This window comes from Vipera berus (genome assembly GCF_964194415.1).
Source record: "Vipera berus genome assembly, chromosome: 1".
Classification (NCBI taxonomy): Eukaryota; Metazoa; Chordata; class Lepidosauria; order Squamata; family Viperidae; genus Vipera; species Vipera berus.
In genome coordinates, this window is record NC_138202.1 from 253,268,494 (window position 1) to 253,289,378 (window position 20,885).

Here is a 20,885-nt window from a genome sequence, read left to right on the forward strand (position 1 = left end):
TAATAGGTGGAGAAGAAACCTTTGTTGTTGTTAGCTGCGAAGTCGTGTCCGACCCATCGCGACCCTATGGACAACATTCCTCCAGGCCTTCCTGTCCTCTACCATCTTCTGGAGTCCATTTAAGCTCACGCCTACTGCTTCAGTGACTCCATCCAGCCACCTCATTCTCTGTCGTCCCCTTCTTCTCTTGCCCTCGATCTTCCCCAGCATTAGGCTCTTCTCCAGGGAGTCCTTCCTTCTCATTAGGTGGCCAAAGTACTTGAGTTTTAGCTTCAGGATCTGGCCTTCTAAAGAGCAGTCAGGATTGATCTCCTCTAGGACTGACCGGTTTGATCGCCTTGCAGTCCAAGGGACTCGCAGGAGTCTTCTCCAGCACCACAGTTCAAAGGCCTCAATTCTTTGGCGCTCAGCCTTTCTTATGGTCCAACTTTCACTGCCATACATTGCAACTGGGAAGACCATAGCCTTGACTATACGCACTTTTGTTGACAGGGTGATGTCTCTGCTTTTTAGTGTGCTGTCTAGATTTGCCATGGCTTTCCTCCCCAGGAGCAAGCGTCTTTTAATTTCTTGGCTACAGTCCCCATCTGCAGTGATCTTGGAGCCCAGGAAAATAAAATCTGTCACTACCTCCATTTCTTCCCCATCTATTTGCCAGGAATTGAGAGGGCCAGATGCCATGATCTTGGTTTTCTTAATGTTAAGTTTCAACCCAAGTTTTGCACTCTCCTTCTTCACCTGCAACAAGAGGCTCTTTAGTTCTTCTTCACTTTCTGCCATTAGAGTGGTATCATCTGCGTATCTTAGGTTGTTGATATTTCTTCCGGCAATCTTAATTCCAACTTTTGATTCATCTAGCCCTGCCTTTCTCATGATGTGCTCTGCATATAAGTTAAATAGGCAGGGCGACAGTATACAGCCTTGCCGGACTCCTTTCCCAATTTTGAACCAATCGGTGGTTCTGTGTCCAGTTCTCACTGTTGCTTCTTGACCCGCATATACGTTTCTCAAGAGACAAATAAGATGGTCTGGTACTCCCATCTCTTTAAGAACTTGCCACAGTTTGTTGTGATCCACACAATCAAAGGCTTTAGCATAGTCAATGAAGCAGAAGTAGATGTTTTTCTGGAACTCCCTAGCTTTCTCCATGATCCAGCGTATGTTGGCAATTTGATCTCTAGTTCCTCTGCCTCTTCGAAATCCTGCCTGCACTTCTGGTAGTTCTCGATCCACATACTGCTGAAGTCTAGCTTGTAGGATTTTAAGCATGACTTTACTAGCATGAGAAATGAGTGCAATGGTGCGATAGTTTGAACATTCTTTGGCAGTGCCTTTCTTTGGAATTGGAATGTAAACTGATCTTTTCCAATCCTGTGGCCATTGTTGAGTTTTCCAAATTTGCTGGCAAATTACTGCATTGTCTTTTAAGATTTTGAATAGCTCAGCTGGAATACTGTCACCTCCACTAGCTTTGTTGTTGCTCAGCTTTTCTAAGGCCCACTTCACTTCACATTCTAGGATGTCTGGCTCAAGGTCAGTGACCACCTCATTGTGCTTATCAGGGACGTTAAGCTCATTCTTGTATAGTTCTTCTGTGTAATTTTGCCACCTCTTCTTAATCTCTTCTGCCTCTGTTAGGTCCCTGCCATTTTGGTCCTTTATCATGCCCATTTTTGCATTAAACGTTCCCTTCATTTCTCCAATTTTCTTGAAAATATCTCTGGTCCTCCCTATTCTATTGTTTTCTTCTATTTCTTTGCACTGTTCATTTAAGAAGGCATTCTTATCTCTTCTAGCTATTCTCTGGAATTCTGCATTCAATTGGGTGTATCTTTCTTTTTCTCCCTTGCCTTTCGCTTCCCTCCTTTCCTCAGCTATTTGCAAAGCTTCCTCAGACAGCCATTTTGCTTTCTTGCATTTCTTTTTCTTTGGGATGGTTTTGGTTGCTACCTGTTGTACAATGTCACGAACCTCCGTCCATAGTTCTTCAGGCACTCTGTCTATCAGATCTAATTCCTTAAATCTATTTGTCACCTCTACTGTATATTCAACAGGGATATGATTTAATTCATACCTGACTGGCCTAGTGCTTTTCCCTACTTTCTTCAGTTTAAGCCTAAACTTTGCAAGGAGAAGCTCATGGTCTGAGCCACAGTCAGCTCCTGGTCTTGTTTTTACTGACTGTATAGAGCTTCTCCATCTTTGGCTGCAGAGCATATAGTCAATCTGATTTCTGTGTTGACCATCTGGTGATGTCCATGTGTAGAGCCGTCTCTTGGGTTGTTGGAAAAGAGTGTTTGCTATGACCATCGTATTCTCTTGACAGAATTCTATCAGCCTGTGCCCTGCTTCATTTTGCACTCCAAGGCCAAACTTCCCTGTTATTCCAGTTATCTTTTGGCTTCCTACTTTAGCATTCCAATCCCCCATGATGATAAGAACATCATTTTTTGGTGTTAGTTCTATAAGGTGCTGTAGTGCTTCATAGAACTGGTCAATTTCATCCTCTTCAGCACTGGTGGTTGGGGCATAGACTTGGACTACTGTGATATTGAATGGTTTGCCTTGGATTCGAACTGAGATCATTCTGTCATTTTGAGGATTGTATCCCAGTATTGCTTTTCCTACTCTTTTATTGACTATGAAGGCTACTCCATTTCTTCTGAAGGATTCTTGCCCACAGTAGTATACCTGATGGTCATCTGAATTAAATTCACCCATTCCTGTCCATTTTAGTTCGCTGATACCTAAGATGTCAATGTTCAGTCTTGTCATCTCTTGTTTGACCACGTCCAGTTTTCCTTGATTCATGGATCTTACATTCCAGGTTCCTATGGAGAAAAAATCTTTACAGCATCGGACTTTCCTTTCACCACCAGAAGAAACCTTATATTGCTGCTATTTTTATTTTTTATTTGAACTACAGCAAGGGGAAGTTATTTGCTGTCTGTACATATATATTTTCAATTATATTTCTGCTTCAGTTATCATTGGCACCGACTTCCGGGTGGCAAGGCTCCGTCGATGGCGGTCATTTTTGACCGTCAGCCCCGTTCCATTCAAATTGCGAAAACAGCAACAATCAGCTGTTTCGCGGTTTGGGAAACCCCCCCCCTTCGGAAAAGGGGGGGTGAGCATTCAGGTAGAGGTAGAGCTCCCCTAGATCCCCAGAATGATTAGTCTGGGGAGCGAAGGGTGAGAGCTCCCTCGGAGCCTGAATTCAACTCCGGACTCAGGGACTCCTCTGTTTTAAGGCTTTAAAACAGAGCAGGACGCTGCAACCATCCCTGCATTCAATATTGAACTTTGGATTACTCGGATGCAGGCAGAGCTGAGCAGGAGAATTCTGAAATTGCAAGTTCAAGATCTTTAACTCTGGGGAGTTATTGTTTTTTCTTCTCCAGAGTTTAATTTAAAAGAAATGGGAGGAAGATGGCGCCGGAATGAACTTTTAAAAGCTGTAAAAGACTTTTTTAAAAAACATTTGAAGCTGGTGCAAAAGAGATTTACAAGATTCAGAGATTTAAAAGAAAAGCAACAAAGTTGCAACCTGGGTTTCTAAGTTGAACTGTGATTTGTTTAAGGACTGGGTGAAAAAGTGAAAGTGAGAAACGAAAGTTAATGAGTGTTAAAATGGCTTCTAAACCGCCTAGAGCTCCTGTTTCCAGAAGTGCGGGGCATCACCAGCTCAACAACAATCTGTATTTCAGACCTTGATGCCATCCCCCGCACCATCCTCATCAACATTAACATTAAAAGACTTACAAGAGGCGTTAAAACTTCAATCTGAGCAAATTGCGGAGCTCATTAGTGAGGGAAATAAGAAAGGATATTTTACTGGCATGCCAGGGGTTGGCAGTTTGTATTGAGCGTTTGGATGAACGTGTGGAAGAAATTAACCAAAATAATTTGATATTGGAAGCTAAAATATGTGAAGTTGAGAATAAAATGGATAAGATTGATGATGAGGTGGTAATGATACAATATAGAGACATGGAGTTTGCTTTGAGGATAAGAGGTCTGAAAGAAAACCCACAAGGAAATTTGGAAGAGACATTCGCAAAGGCCCTGGCACCTATATTGGGATGGCGAGCTGAAGATTTTATAAGGGAAATAGATAGAATATTTCGTGTCAACTCTTGGATTGCCAGGCAAAGAAAACTACCAAGAGATGTGATTGTTTATTTTACAAAGAGAACGATTAGAAATGCGATCATTCAAGCTTTTTATAATAACAGATTTAAAGTGGCTGATCAAGAGGTCCTAATTTTGAAAGAAATTCCATCAAGAATTTTAAGAAAAAGGAAAGAGTTTGGTTTCTTGGTAGATGAATTTAAAAAATGACAGATCCAGTTCAAATGGGAGATACCAACTGGGATGGTGGTGAACTATGCAGGTACAAGATATCGCCTTAATACAGTCCTGAAGGCAAGAGATTTTTATTGTAATGTACTGAAAGTAGATTCACCGCCACTCCCAGAATTCAAAAGAGGAAAGGAAGAAGGAGCGTGACAGCCTCAAATGGAAGGAATACAGTATGGTGAAGAAATAACCTTGCTGATTGTAAAAGAAGCACAGCAAACTTTGGAAACTGCGCAGCCCCTGGTACTATTAGAAGAGCCAAAGGATCAAATAATGACACGGGCTGCAACCAGACGAAAGGAACGACAACAGGAACAACAGAAACAGTATTCTAAAATCACAGCTCAAGAATCTACTAATACCGAACCAGTGGGAGGAGTGAGACCAAAGAGGCAGGTGTTTATGGATCTGCAAGATATGTTCCGAAAGCTTCAAGCTGCAAAAGATGGCGACAAAGCTTAATAGAAGGGAAGAAAATACTTTTAATTGGAATATATGCACCTATAAGAGCAAAGGGATTTTTGAATTAAAATTTGGTGGAATACGTAGAAGATATTTAAGAAAAAGATAAGGTTTTCTTTGCAGTTATTTCTGTTGGACATTATTACAGATAGTATTGTTATAGAATAGCAAGACTTTGGGTATCGTAATATTGGAAGAAGGAGGATCTGCCTATTATAGAAGAGTGGACTTTAAAAGTTTCAAACTTAGTAGAAATGGTAAAAATTTCAGTATATTTGAAAGGTTAATTGCAGCAAAGATACATTTCGGAATCGAGAAGATGGATTGATTACATTCTGAATAAATATGGGACTAAAAAGTTTTATTTAGCATATGAATGAGTATTAGAATTTAATAAGATGTATTATTGTTTAGTTATGCTTAACGGGAGTTAAAGTGCGATAGGATTTAAAGTGTATTTATAGATAGTTAGCATATTCTAGCTCAAGCTTGTTAGATGCAATACCCTGTATTCAGCTCTGGGAAGTTGGGGGGGGGTAGAGGAGGAGGGAAGGGTGGGTTTTATGGGGAGGTGGGGGCAATTTATGTTTAAAATCTACTGTAAAACTTTTCAATAAAAAAATTATCATTGGCACCATCACCATCATTATTGAAAATCTAGCCTGAATAGTCTTCATTGATTTTGATTTATAGATTATTTATTGAAGCAGTTTCATTGTAATTGGCTGCAGAATTTTTTTTTAAAATTGTGGCTATATAATAGAATTGGGGAAGGAAAGAAATTACTTTAGTCTCCAATGAATCCTTTGAAAGAGTTAATGTAAACCACAATCTGTGATGCTATAAGAGCATGCCACCATTGTATTAGGGGATTTGTTCCCATCCTTTAAATTGTGTTCCCAAACTGGCTCAATGTTTGTGCAACTGTAATGCTATGGGTAAGCTAACAAGCACTGATTACAGGCAACAGTTTCCTCCTATAGCAAATCTGGTGTCCTTATGCACTAGGAGTCTTGACTAGCATATCTTGTTGGGGGAAAAATGGCAGTTTGAAAAGAAGTGGGGTGTGGGATGTCCCCACTAATCCCTTCCATGACCTTCTGTATATACAGCATAACAATTTAGTATGCAGCAGCTGTAATATTAAAAGAATATTAAAAAGACTTAAATATAACTTACTCATCTTTTCTCATTTGCATTATTGAGGAGTCTCAATGAAACAGTGACAGATGTGGAAAGGATAAATCCATACTTCAGTGTTCCTAGTCTCCTGTGCCTCTTGCTAGGACATTACTTTCCTTAGTCAGAGCAATAGTCTTACACTTTTAAGTGACTTATCAACTTTTCCTCTTTTGTTAATAAGGAGTTTGGAAAATCTTGTCAGGGCCACTTAGTTGTTGACAATTCCTTTTTTCAAGCCAGAAACAATACTACTATTAACCCAACCAGATCACCTGGTCTAACATTTTCCTGACCCAGAATGCAATGGAACAGGCAGCTTTTGGTACCCATATTACCTGCTGCTCCAGGACTAGGCTTCTGAGTGCAGTTCAAGATGATGACTAGAATCTTAGAAGCCCTACATAGCATAGGGCCAGACTACCTGTGGGACTACTTTTCTCCCATTGTCTCTGATCACCCACTGGATCTTGTAGAGAGGGTGTGTCAATCAAACAAGGTCATCTTGTTGGATCAGGAATAGTGCCTTCTTGGTGTCAGAGCCTGCGCTGTTGGACAGCATCCTTCTGGATGGCTCCAGCTCTTGCTAGCCTTTTGCAAGGCACTGAAGACCTTGCTGTTTCTCCATATGTTTGGGTCAGGAAGCTGGATAAGTTCTGCTGTTGCATATATGTGGTTTTTTTTCTTTTGTGAGTAGGGTAGAGTTACTGTTTATCCTTAGGCAGCACGGTTTTTAATATGCATATATTTGGAATATATATATATTCCAAAACAGTATACTGTATTTATTTCCCATTAGCAAGTGAAGCAATTTTTGTGAAAAAGGACAAGTGGTGCTTACCACTTGTCAAATTCTCTTTCTCTTTTTTCATGGCAGGAAACCTCCAAAATTCTGTCTGCCTTTGTTGTGACAAGATATTGCTGAAATATAGAATGAACAACTGCTTGAAATCTTTGTCACTTTCTGAATTCCTGTTTTATCTTTCCCTCGCTTGAATTCAATGTACTTTTCCTTGAACTATTTGCCTTTTTCTGTTTGAATTGAATAATGTGCTAAATTCATATACTGTATGTTATGGTTTCATATTTAATTGTCAACTAATTACTTAATTATATTATTAGTGTAAAATATTGCATTGATTGGTTATTAATTATATATACATTTCTTGGAACAAATAATAGACTATTATCTCCTGGAGAATTGAGTCTATGGGAGCAGTTAGTTTATAAAATTTGAAAGGAGGATTGAGCAAAATTACCTTGCTTATGATGCTTTCCATTTTTTGTTCCTGTATTGATAGCAGTGCAACCTCACATATGACTCTGCATTATTGTGATAAAATTATTGGGCATAGTATTATTATAAACCCTACCATGACCCTCCAAAAAATCCTAAATGTAATTTTATAGGAGAGAATGCTCCAGCCTATAGATCACATTGCCAATCTTGTCAAGCACATTTTCTCAACATACAGGGAGATACAGCTGAGGACCTTTAAAGCAGCTGCATGAGACTTGCAAAAGATGTGGCTGTTTTAATCATTTGGAGACAGATACTTTAGCTTGAATTAATACGCTCCTGAATTATGTACACTCCAGACAATTAAACCCTAACCTAAGTTCAGTATGTATGATAAACCACAATTACCCTTCACTGAAAACTGAATATTTATAACTGCTCTTTGCCTTGTTTCTTAACTGGTATTGCTGTGTGCTAAGTTGCAACTCATGATCCTAGAACAATTATTTTGCCGCTAACCACTTGTCTCTTCTTAAAATATAGTTGTCCATAGACAACTCAGTCCTTAAGAATATTACCAACCACTTTGGCAGCTACTATGAGCAAATACTATGATTGATCAGAGAGCGCTTTTAATGCATCTTCCAGTTCAACTGTTAAAACTACCAGTTTTGAGAAGGCTCTGTGCTGGCTTTCTGTAGGATACTATTTTAGCACTTGAAAAATATTGTAATTAGCAATGAGATTGTGTATGAAATAGAGAAAAGATTGTTCATTGTGTGTTTCTGTTAATAGTGGAGAGAGTTTTGTGAGTGACAGTTAAAGCCTCTTTCCAGAAATGTTTATGTGGAGTTTGAATGGAATGTGTGTACGTGCGCTCACATGTGTGTATGTGTAATCTTTTTGCTGAGTTTTCCTTCATACAGAATGGGATAATCTTTCATCTGTTCAGAAGAGTGGGGCAGATTTGGGGTTTCAAGTACATATATGAATATATGAATGGATGATGGTTTGTGCATGCTCTTTTTTCAACATTTCCACAATATATTCAGAACACGCACTAGCTAGGCCTATAATTATCAGGAACGCTTTTTCAAAAATTAGTAATATAAGTTTATTGAGATTCCAAATTGGGACTACGAAAATCTGCATTAATACTGGTTAGAATTTTTTATGCTGTCATCCATAATTTTATACTCTAGTTCTGATAGCTTTATTATATTAGTATGACCTGTTTGTTTGTTTATTGTAGATCAGAAATGTAACATTTTGTAACAAATGTAACAAAATGCAACCAAAACATTACATTGCTGGTCTACCAATGTAATATGGTAGACCAGAAATGTATGCATCAGATATGATACTCAGATATATAGCTTTTACATCTGCTGATTTGTTTCTTTTCACATTGTCATTAAGGTCTAGAACCCGTCTTGTCATTCACATGTCATTAAGGTCTAAAACTCATCTTGTCCCTGTTTCCAACAGTTCATCTGACTCAGCTTTGTGAAAACATCAGTTCAGGTATCAGATAATTCTGTGTCTTCCTCAGTGAAGGAAACTATAAAAAATATTTGCATTTAATTCTGCTTTACATATCTTTATCTCAATCATCTCTGTACTCAGCTTTTTTGCTTCTGATATATTTGTAAATTGCTGATTTTAATGCTGAACAATATGCTGCTCAGAATCTTTTCCAAGGATTTGTTTTTATAAATTTGAGTCCTTTGTTTCTCCCCATTAGGGCAAGTCTTCTCTAATAGCTTTCTTGACACAACTCATTATACAGGCGTGTTATCTCTTGCACTAGGTTGCACTTTTCCTGCCCTGAGTTATTATTGTAGTTTTGAATAATCTCCAACCATCCTTGTTTTCTTGATTTTCCTTTTTAATTTCCTTTTCACATTCCTCTACTGTTAAATAACTTCTTCATTTTAGCAAAATATGACTGTCCTGGACTTCTTATAGAAATTTCTCCCTTCTCTAAATATTAGGCTATGAACTCTTTAATATTAGAGAATCAAATACATGTCATTTCCAAGACGTTTAATTTTAATCAAGTAACAAAATGAAAGGTTTTATCAACAGCAGTGTTTTTCATCCTGAGCAACTTATGATATGTGGATTACAACTCCTAGAATTTCCTAGTCAGCATGGCCATTGCTAAGAATTTTAGGAACTGAAGACCACACATCACAAGGTCACCCAAGTTGGGAAATGCTGATTCCCCCTTTACAGCATTTAATCACTGCTGACTGGATGAATCAAATTAGGAGGCTTGAAAATTGCACTGGTGTACTTGCTAAGTCGTGAAAACAGGTTTCTTAGTATTTGGTTGACTGTTCTACATCAACACAAATGCTGAATACCGTATATACTTGAGTATAAGCCGAATTTTTCAGCCCACTTTTTGGGCTGAAAAATTCCACTTCGGCTTATACTCCAGTCAACAAAAAAAACTTACCGAGGACTTGTGCGCGGCCGAGGCTTTGGTGCTTCCGGGATCGCCCGCACCTCTCCCAAGCCACCGCCGTCCGAGACCTGCCGAAGTTTGGGGAGGTTTGGGGAGGTGTGCGCGCACCTCCCCAAACTCCGCGCCTTGCCTGCCTGCTTCTTTCCGCAGCGGAAAGAAGCAGGCAGGCAGGGCGCGGAGGAACGGAGACTTGCCGACGTTTGGGGAGGTTTGGGCGCCTCCCCAAACCTCGGCAGGTCTCCGTTCCTCCGCGCAGACCTGCCGACGTTTGGGGAGGTTTGGGCGCCTCCCCAAACCTCCCCAAACCTCGGCAGGTCTCCGTTCCTCCTGCCGACCTTTGGGGAGGTTTGGGCGCCTCCCCAAACCTCCCCAAACCTCGGCAGGTCTCCGTTCCTCCTGCCGACCTTTGGGGAGGTTTGGGCGCCTCCCCAAACCTCGGCAGGTCTCCGTTCCTCCTGCCGACCTTTGGGGAGGTTTGGGCGCCTCCCCAAACCTCGGCAGGTCTCCGTTCCTCCTGCCGACCCTTGGGGAGGTTTGGGCGCCTCCCCAAACCTCGGCAGGTCTCCGTTCCTCCTGCCGACCTTTGGGGAGGTTTGGGCGCCTCCCCAAACCTCCCCAGGTCTCCGTTCCTCCTGCCGACCTTTGGGGAGGTTTGGGCGCCTCCCCAAACCTCGGCAGGTCTCCGTTCCTCCTGCCGACCTTTGGGGAGGTTTGGGCGCCTCCCCAAACCTCGGCAGGTCTCCGTTCCTGTTTGGGGAGGTTTGGGCGCCTCCCCAAACCTCCCCAAACCTCGGCAGGTCTCCGTTCCTCCGCGCAGACCTGCCGACCTTTGGGGAGGTTTGGGCGCCTCCCCAAACGTCCCCAAACCTCGGCAGGTCTCCGTTCCTGTTTGGGGAGGTTTGGGCGCCTCCCCAAACCTCCCCAAACCTCGGCAGGTCTCCGTTCCTCCGCGCAGACCTGCCGACCTTTGGGGAGGTTTGGGCGCCTCCCCAAACGTCCCCAAACCTCGGCAGGTCTCCGTTCCTCCGCGCAGACCTGCCGACCTTTGGGGAGGTTTGGGCGCCTCCCCAAACGTCCCCAAACCTCGGCAGGTCTCCGTTCCTGTTTGGGGAGGTTTGGGCGCCTCCCCAAACCTCCCCAAACCTCGGCAGGTCTCCGTTCCTCCGCGCAGACCTGCCGACCTTTGGGGAGGTTTGGGCGCCTCCCCAAACCTCCCCAAACCTCGGCAGGTCTCCGTTCCTGTTTGGGGAGGTTTGGGCGCCTCCCCAAACCTCCCCAAACCTCGGCAGGTCTCCGTTCCTCCGCGCAGACCTGCCGACCTTTGGGGAGGTTTGGGCGCCTCCCCAAACGTCCCCAAACCTCGGCAGGTCTCCGTTCCTGTTTGGGGAGGTTTGGGCGCCTCCCCAAACCTCCCCAAACCTCGGCAGGTCTCCGTTCCTCCGCGCAGACCTGCCGACCTTTGGGGAGGTTTGGGCGCCTCCCCAAACGTCCCCAAACCTCGGCAGGTCTCCGTTCCTGTTTGGGGAGGTTTGGGCGCCTCCCCAAACGTCCCCAAACCTCGGCAGGTCTCCGTTCCTCCGCGCAGACCTGCCGACCTTTGGGGAGGTTTGGGCGCCTCCCCAAACCTCCCCAAACCTCGGCAGGTCTCCGTTCTTCCTGCCGACCTTTGGGGAGGTTTGGGCGCCTCCCCAAACCTCCCCAAACGTCGGCAGGTCTGCGCGGAGGAACGGAGACCTGCCGAGGTTTGGGGAGGTTTGGGGAGGCGCCCAAACCTCCCCAAACAGGAACGGAGACCTGCCGAGGTTTGGGGAGGTTTGGGGAGGCGCCCAAACCTCCCCAAAGGTCGGCAGGTCTGCGCGGAGGAACGGAGACCTGCCGAGGTTTGGGGAGGTTTGGGGAGGCGCCCAAACCTCCCCAAACAGGAACGGAGACCTGCCGAGGTTTGGGGACGTTTGGGGAGGCGCCCAAACCTCCCCAAAGGTCGGCAGGTCTGCGCGGAGGAACGGAGACCTGCCGAGGTTTGGGGAGGTTTGGGGAGGCGCCCAAACCTCCCCAAACAGGAACGGAGACCTGCCGAGGTTTGGGGACGTTTGGGGAGGCGCCCAAACCTCCCCAAAGGTCGGCAGGTCTGCGCGGAGGAACGGAGACCTGCCGAGGTTTGGGGAGGTTTGGGGAGGCGCCCAAACCTCCCCAAACAGGAACGGAGACCTGCCGAGGTTTGGGGACGTTTGGGGAGGCGCCCAAACCTCCCCAAAGGTCGGCAGGTCTGCGCGGAGGAACGGAGACCTGCCGAGGTTTGGGGAGGTTTGGGGAGGCGCCCAAACCTCCCCAAACAGGAACGGAGACCTGCCGAGGTTTGGGGACGTTTGGGGAGGCGCCCAAACCTCCCCAAAGGTCGGCAGGTCTGCGCGGAGGAACGGAGACCTGCCGAGGTTTGGGGAGGTTTGGGGAGGCGCCCAAACCTCCCCAAACAGGAACGGAGACCTGCCGAGGTTTGGGGACGTTTGGGGAGGCGCCCAAACCTCCCCAAAGGTCGGCAGGTCTGCGCGGAGGAACGGAGACCTGCCGAGGTTTGGGGAGGTTTGGGGAGGCGCCCAAACCTCCCCAAACAGGAACGGAGACCTGCCGAGGTTTGGGGAGGCGCCCAAACCTCCCCAAACGTCGGCAGGTCTGCGCGGAGGAACGGAGACCTGCCGAGGTTTGGGGAGGTTTGGGGAGGCGCCCAAACCTCCCCAAACAGGAACGGAGACCTGCCGAGGTTTGGGGACGTTTGGGGAGGCGCCCAAACCTCCCCAAAGGTCGGCAGGTCTGCGCGGAGGAACGGAGACCTGCCGAGGTTTGGGGAGGCGCCCAAACCTCCCCAAAGGTCGGCAGGAGGAACGGAGACTTGCCGAGGTTTGGGGAGGTTTGGGGAGGCGCCCAAACCTCCCCAAAGGTCGGCAGGAGGAACGGAGACCTGCCGACGTTTGGGGAGGTTTGGGGAGGCGCCCAAACCTCCCCAAAGGTCGGCAGGAGGAACGGAGACCTGCCGACGAGCCGCGGCCACACAGGGTATTCCTGTGTATTCAGGCTTGCAGAACGGCGGATCGGCTTATACTCGAGTCAATAACTTTTTCCAGTTTTGGGGGGTGAAATTGGGGGTCTCGGCTTATACTCGAGTCGGCTTATACTCAAGTATATACGGTACTTGTTCTTTTTCTTATTGAAGCTTGTCAGCTATCTTGGTAAACATTTACTATTATGTTAAAATAGATCTATTTCATACTAATAAGATAATCTGCAGTTATTATCAAGACACATAATTGAAGTTAAATACTAAAAGTTATATACTGAATGTATTCACATGTATGTTAAATTGTTGTATATAGAGCACCTACATTATTTAATATCTCACTATTAATATTATCTACATAATGTTATTATAAAATGTTGAACTTGTCCAATTTAGCTTTGGGACTTCACTCTGAAAGTGTAGAATTGGGCAAGATTAATGAAGTTTATGATTGTGTTTAGTTGCAAACTCTGATTATTGTTATGTGAGATCTGAGTTATGTTTCCTATTTGAGCACTTTATTGTTAAGTGCAGTTTTGGAAAGATTACTGATATATCAAACTACAAATTGGGTTCATCCTGGAAACCTGACATAGTTTTGGCTAAATAAGTCTATATTACTTACTCAATTGTTAATCAAGTTGGAAAACAATGAATATACAATATGTGATCAAAAGCTGTAATGCATTTTAAAATTAATTCTTTTTCTTTTACAGAAAATTCTTTGCCAAAAACAAAATTACCTGAAGACAGTGTTACATCATCATACAATATAAACACAAGCTATCCAGGGCTTACCACAGGAAATGGAATCTCAGACTCACCAGCGGGATCAAAGGAACACGGCAATGTACCCATTATTGTACCATTAATTCCACCACCTTTTATAAAGCCACCAGCAGGTAAATAATTTATTTTGTAATGCTTTTCTTTTCTTAGATAATGCTCTTAAATGTTTTAGAGTTACCAGCTAAAAAGTTCAGGGATACACGTAGTCCTCGACTTATGGCTACAACTGAAACCCATTTTTTTTATTGCTAAGCACACCCCGTTTTACGACCTTTTTGCCATGGTTGTTAAGCGAATCACTGTAGTTAAGTGAATCATGTGGTTGTTAAGGAAATCTGGCTTCTCCTGTTAATTTGCTTGTCAGAAGCTCTTTGGGAAGGTTGCAAATTACAATCCCAGGACCCCCAGGACGCTGCAACCATCGTAAATATAGGCCATTTGCTAAGCACTTTAAATTTGTATGAGGTGTCCGCAGGGATGCTGCAACGGTCATAAGTGTGAGAATTGTTCCTAAGTCACTTTTTTTCCAAATGTAATTGTAAATTCAAACATCACTAAATGAATGTCTGTAAGTTGAGGACTGCCTGTAGAATATTGCAAACTTACATCATGGTTTCTTCTTGTGTCTTCTTTATGTGAAAGAATTGTCTTTTGAATTAATTGCAGCATAGCATGCATTTCCTCCTGGAAGGTGTTTACCTTGTCTTGAGTTGTCACTCCTTCAGATCCCTGATATACCGGGCTGGGGCTTCAGATGAAAATATTAGGTGTGGTTTCCTACCACTTTTGGTTAGCTATGAAGCATCTATTTTATCTCCCTCCTCCAAATATTCTATCAAAAATACCATAATCCCCAAGTATTAGCCTTATCTAATACAACCAGTCTTAAGGTCCATACAGCAAAGTCTTGTATAGTTCTTATGGTTTTTATGTATGGCCTTTATAATCCAATGTGTTCCCAGCTATTGATTCACCACTAAAAAAGCAAACTTACAGTTAAGAGACTTTGCTTTTGGAAAGTACTAAACTGCCCCCAGAAAGGCATGGTTTGGGTGAACATCGTGGGGGGGGGGAGAATCAGTGAGTTTCTTTAATCAGCGAGTTTTGCATATGCCTAACAGTACAGACTGAGTGCGCCAAGTGTGATCATATGACCATGGGGAGAGGCATCCAGCTGTCAGAATTTTAAATCAGTGTTGTATGTAGCCCTGGGGAGTCCACTGTAACTTTGAACACTCACTAAGAGACAGGTCATAAGTTGAGGACTGCCTGTACTTACCATGTCAGAACAATCCTCTTCTTTAGAACAGGGGTGGACAACGTGACTTTGAATGTTTTTGAATTACAACTGCCATGATCTATTGTCATCTACCATGCTGACTTGCTCTAAAGAGAGCTGGATATTTTCCACTGATGTATTAACAATGTCTGGTTAAGTCTGCAGATTTATTTAAGGGCACAAATAGACCTACTGCAATATCAATATTTAATACAAAGATTTTTTAAAATTTTGTGAAATAATTTAGGAACTGTAGTCTTTTAGGCCAGCGATCCCCAACCTTTCCGGCTTTGTGGACTGGCAGCAGCGGTGGAGAGAGGGGGTGGTTTCACATGTCCGCACACCACTTGCGCAAATGCAGCTTTGCATGCTCGCCTGTGGCTTGTGCGGCCCAGTTACCAACAAGCTGTGGCCTGGGATTGGATCACGGCCCAGGGGTTGGGCACCCCTGTTTTAGGTTATAATGAAATTCAGTGTGATCTTAAGATTTAGACTTCTGACTAGAACAGGGTTCCTAAAGCTCTTGCTATCACACTTCCCTTTGGTGTAATCTTGATGTACACAAGATCCCTAAAAATCCAGAATGAACAAAATGAACAATGAAAACAACGCAGGTAGTCTTCACAGAAGAACCACAATAGGCACCATCAACTCTGTTGCTAAGTGATGTTGTTGTGCAAAACATGACATGACCCTGCTGCACTTACAACCTCATTTGTCCTGCAGTTGTTGAACAAATCACCCATGGTTGTTAAGTAAGACATCATGTAACTACAACTTGCAATTTTACTGCCACCTTCTCCATTGACTGCTTGTCAGAATGCAGCTGTGAAGCATGCAGATGGCTATCACATAACCGCAGAACGCTACAATAGTCATAAATGCCTATTGGTTGTGAAGTGCTTGAATCTCAATCATATGACAGTGGGTTTGCTGTGACACTTATAAGTGTAAAACCAGTTATGAACCTACTTTTTCAGCACTATCATAACTATGAATGGTTGCTAAACAAAGTGGTTGTTAAACAAAGACTACCTGTATAATGAAATTTGAAGAAAGATGGATTATTGCAGCAATAAACAGTGTAACAAAAAAGTTCATCAAATATCCCTGGACTCTGTCTGTCCCTCCCCAACTGAGATATACTTCACAGTTTGAAAATATTTGGTTTAGAAAGGCTGGATTTAAAATGACTTAGTTCAAAGAATATATGAATGTGAGTAGTTCAGATTTGTTTTGTTGTACAGGTAGTCCCTGTCTTACAACTATTAGTTCAGTGATGACAATAATTTACAACCAGTCCCTGTTGCAGCATCCCTATGATCATATGATCTTGATCTTACACAGTGCTTTTTTTGTAAAAGAAAAAGGTGCCGGAACTCACACATGTCATACAACCCGCCTTGCCTACCCTACAAGGTTCCATCCAAAAAAGGTGCCGGTACTCCATTCTGAGCATTCTATGAGAAAAAAAGCCCTGGTCTTACAGAATACAGAATAATAGAGTTGGAAGGGACCTTGGAGGTCTTTTAGTCCAACCTCCTACTCAAGCTTTACCATTTCAGACAAGTGGCTACCCAATCGCTTCTTAAAGGCATCCAGTGATGAAGCACCCACAACTTCTGAAGGCAAGCCGTTCTCACTGTTAGGAGATTTCTCCTTAGTTCTAGGTTGCTTCTTTCCTTGATTAGTTTCCATCGCTGTTTTTCTTGTTCTGTCTTCAGGTGCTTTGGAAAATAGGTCAACCCCATCCTCTCTATGGCAGCCCCTCAAATATTGGAACACTGCTATCATGTCACCCTCCGTCCTTCTTTTCACCAGACTAGACATACTCAATTCCTGCAACCGTTCTTCCCATGTTTTAGTTCAGAGTTCTCCAACCTTTTCAGCTTTGTGGAGCAGCAGGGGAGGGGGAGGGGAGAGGGGATGGTTTTGCACAAGCAGTGGGCAATCACACACTCACCTACTGCTCACACCAGTGGGGAAGTGCCCACGTGCTCTCGCATGCTACTTCTGTAGCCTTGTTCCAACAGGCTCAAGGCCCAGTAGTAGGCTGCAGCCCAGGGGGTTGGGGACCCTTGTTTACTCTCTGGGCCACTAATCTTTGTTGCTCTTTTCTGCACTCTTGCCAAAGTCTTAACATCTTTTTTATAATGTGGTAGCCAAAACTCAACACAGTATTCCAGATATGGTTTTACAAGGTTTTATAAAGCAATACTAATACTTCTCATGAATCTTGACGCTTGGCAACCCATTTGCATTTATGACCAGTTGCCAAAGCTCTCTGCAATCACTTGATCACCATTTTTAACCTTCTGTACCAGCTTCCCCAGAAAATCAGTGGGGGAGCCAGCAGGGAAGATTGCAAGTCACTGGGGTAAGTCTGCATGCTCTCCCCAGCCTCTTGCCTTGCATTGACCTCTTGTGCACCCCCACACATACTCCCTGAACCTCTCCTGCATCCCTGCCCCTCCCTCCATTCCTTTCTAACTGGCAGCAGCCACTTATCCGCCTGCCAGCCTGGAATTTGAAACTTCCTGCTAGCTTTCCGCTGACTTAACTTGCGGAAATCCAGCAGGACGTTGCCTTGCCTAACCACTGTGGGATTCAGTTAATAATGGCAACCAGTTCTGAAGGGATTTTTATGTGGTTATAATTTATTACCACATTATTTGGCAACAGAAGTTCTGATCCCAATTGTTGTCGTAAGTTGAGAACCATCTGTATAAAAAGCAGAATTCCAAATTGAAAGATATGTGGGCAGGGATCTGTAAATGATATTCCCCCTTATCCCCTTATTTGTAGTTTATCTCCCCTCAAGTCTCCTGGTGTCATTTTTTTTTCATGTTAACATTTACCTTCAGGTTTCCTTCCCTGTATTATTTTGCTTAAGATGGGCAAAGCCATATCTTTGTCAAGGCTAGTTTAATAATAGGAATAGTAGAGGATACATGAAAACAGTCATTCATGTCGGAATGGTACAGAAAAACTCTTTTAAATGTTGACTATGGAGGGGCATTAGAATTTTGAGAAAACATTGGTGGTTTTTTTACATTTTTGTAGCGCCCAGTGTAAAATTAGCCTGATATAAATAATAAATGATGATTTTCATACAAATGACATAAAATGACGATAGCTAAAGTAGCATGTTCCTATCTTCCATTTTTATCAAATGAAACCCACAATCTGGATTACTTGTTAAAGCCCTTTATGCTAGAGATGTTTAATTTCTGGAAATTTTGAAGCAGTATTTCCTGAGGCTTGGGGCCACAATAAGGAATTTGGGAATTACTATACATATAAAAAAGTACTTGTATTAGTACTTTTTACCATGGCCATTCTGGAGTGCCAAGTAGGAAGAAAAGATGAAACAAATATAGTGAGGTTGTGTTGCATTTTTTGTACACCATGTGCATATAGTTAAGGGTAGAGTTTGCATTGTGACATTGATTTAGTTAGTTTGATGAGAACTTCGGTTTCTATGAATGTGTTTGCCTTTTGTAGTTGTATAATTTATTATTTTATAAAATATTTATTTTTGCTCTAGAAAGCATTAGTTTGTAAAACTGTGTACTGTTTATTTAGACATGTATACATTTATTTAAAACATGCTTCTAGTTTTGCTGTAAATGGAGCTTCTGCTAAACTCTAAAGAATAGAGCTTATCTATTTTTGGCTTTTTAGGAGAAGCAGAAAGGCAAAAGTTGTTGCTGGATACCGAAGTCTATTGTGAAACATGCTATTCTGAACTTTGTCATTCACTAATTTCTGGGAAAAGGAGGTGGGGAAAAACCACAAGGCTATATAGATACATGCTTCTCTTATTCTATTTCTTTCTTCTTTTAGAAAGAAAAGATTAGGATGACATGGTCCATTTTTCCTGGTTTGGGGAAAGTAAACAAAACTTCTTTTTCCATATTGTCCATCTCCGCTTGGTCCTTCATGCACATTTTTTAAGTACAGTATATTATATCTTCATTTTGCTAAGCATTGCGTATGCTATATGGGATAGCCGTTCTGCTTATATTTATGCAACATCTAGCAAGTTGCATAATGTTACTGATATAATGCTTTTCCACTAATATTACTTTGGATCCATTTAGTAAGAGTCTCGCTCTAAATTATCAATGATTTTAAAGGATAAAACCACAACCCTGAATTGAGCCCAGGTAGCAACTGGTCACTCAGATTAAAATTTAGAATATGATACGATAATAATACGGTGTACAGATTAGCAGTGTAATAACATCATTTTACACCATTTAAAGTTGTTCAAGGTTAGTCCCAAACAACATATAGTAATTGTCTAGCTATCATGTAACCAAAGCATGGTTATCTTTATGCTTTTCCAACCAGCTTAGGAACTGTTTTAACTGATGTAGTAAACTGCACTATTCAGTTATCTGGATTTAATTTCAGCTTCTTCAAGGGTACACAGTACTACCTCAACAACTCAGCCGTACTTAGAATAGTGAGCATATTAACGACTCTTTACTGTACTGTAAAATGTTATGTGTCCTCTCTCATCAGGTTCATAAATCTATTAAGGGGGCATTATCGATTGGGAGAATGCCATCATTGTTCCTGTATACAAACTGAAAGGTACCAAGAGTGAATGCAAAAAATTTAGGGGGATTAATGTGTTAAGTGTGCCTGAGAAGGTGTTTGGCAGAATCTGCTTGAAACGAGTATGAGAAATGACAATGAATAAAACTTGGGGAATGCAGTGTGGAATTATCTGGGCAGAAGCTGTGAAGACCACATTTTCACTCTTCAGCAGATCATTCACAAATGTATAACTGAAAGAAAAAAATATTGTATATTGATGTTGTTTTGATATTGTATGACTGCATTTGAGAAAGAGAATAGACTTGGATTATGGAATGTTTTGCACAAATATGGAGTTGCTAAAGTAGATAAAAACAGTGGATGAGAGAAGTAAAGCATGCACTGGATAAAGGGACTGCTTAGTGAATGATTAAATAGGGAGTAGGACCAGAATGTGTGATGTTTCTCTGAATGTCTAATATCTTTATGACTAAATATGTAAAGTATGTTGATTAGTGATATGAGTATGCATACACTTTTATGTGCAGACAGGACCATGTTGTAGGTTGAAAACAAATGATTTGCAGTTAGTGCTAACTGGACTGTGTGAGGGAGGAACATGAAAGTAAGATGAATATATTAAAACCCATAGTAGATAAATTTTGTCAGGAGTGAATAAATGCATATTAGACATACTTGGTGAAAAACTGGAGTAAATTCATGAACTTGTGTACCTTGGTAAAATACTAAAGATGGTAAACTGATGGAGAAGTAATAGGATATAGATAGCGACTGGTTTGTAATCTGTTTTCGGTTATGATTATTTTTTGAAAGAAGTGAAAATGATTCTGCCATTTTGTTATACATAAGTCAGAGTCTGTTATGTCCAGACAAACATAAAATCATGCTAAATTCATAAGGAATAATTAAGAAGTGTCCGTGATTTAAAAAAAAAAGAATAGAGTCAAGAATAACTTCGAAAAGGTTGCAGAATGAATGTGAGCTGACTATAAAGCGAATGAGCAGTACAAAATATGGTTTGGTCATACAGAGTAAATGAATAAAGATTAAATTGTAAAACTGGTTTGTGAAGAAAGCAGGAATGGGTTTTGAGGAAGGATAACACTAAGCAAGTTGTGGTTGAATGGAGTTGATAAGATCCTCAAAAGGAGAGATCTGAAAATTTTAAAGAACAAGAAGTACTGTTTGAAGCACTGTGTGGATATAATGAAAGCAAGGATCTTTACAAGGATAGGTCAGATGTGAGGAATCAGAAGTTGAAAAGGCAGGTGCTATTTTTATCAGTGCCTTCTTAAAGAAGCTATGTCTTTCCCTGGGTGGTACAGTAGCCCCACACTTCCAGGAAAATAAGCTTTTGAATTAAAAGCAGAATACCTTCTCCCACTCCTACTGATTCAGCCACTTCGGCAGAACCGGTAGCTAATTTTTTGTTGCCCAGGCCCAGAATGGACTTCCAGATGCAGCATCCACACAGAAAACA

General features: G+C 42.3%; 1 protein-coding gene across 1 annotated transcript in view; it reads left to right on the forward strand.

Moving 5' to 3' along the window:
- The window catches only part of SOBP (sine oculis binding protein homolog), a gene marked incomplete at its 3' end in the record, with an annotated part of 163,819 nt that overhangs the window by 26,404 nt on the left and 116,530 nt on the right, over window positions 1–20,885 (forward strand). The window contains exon 3 of the mRNA XM_081329155.1: window positions 13,485–13,670. Within this exon, the coding sequence (XP_081185281.1) occupies window positions 13,485–13,670 (186 nt within the window). The remainder of the gene's footprint in view (window positions 1–13,484; window positions 13,671–20,885) is intronic.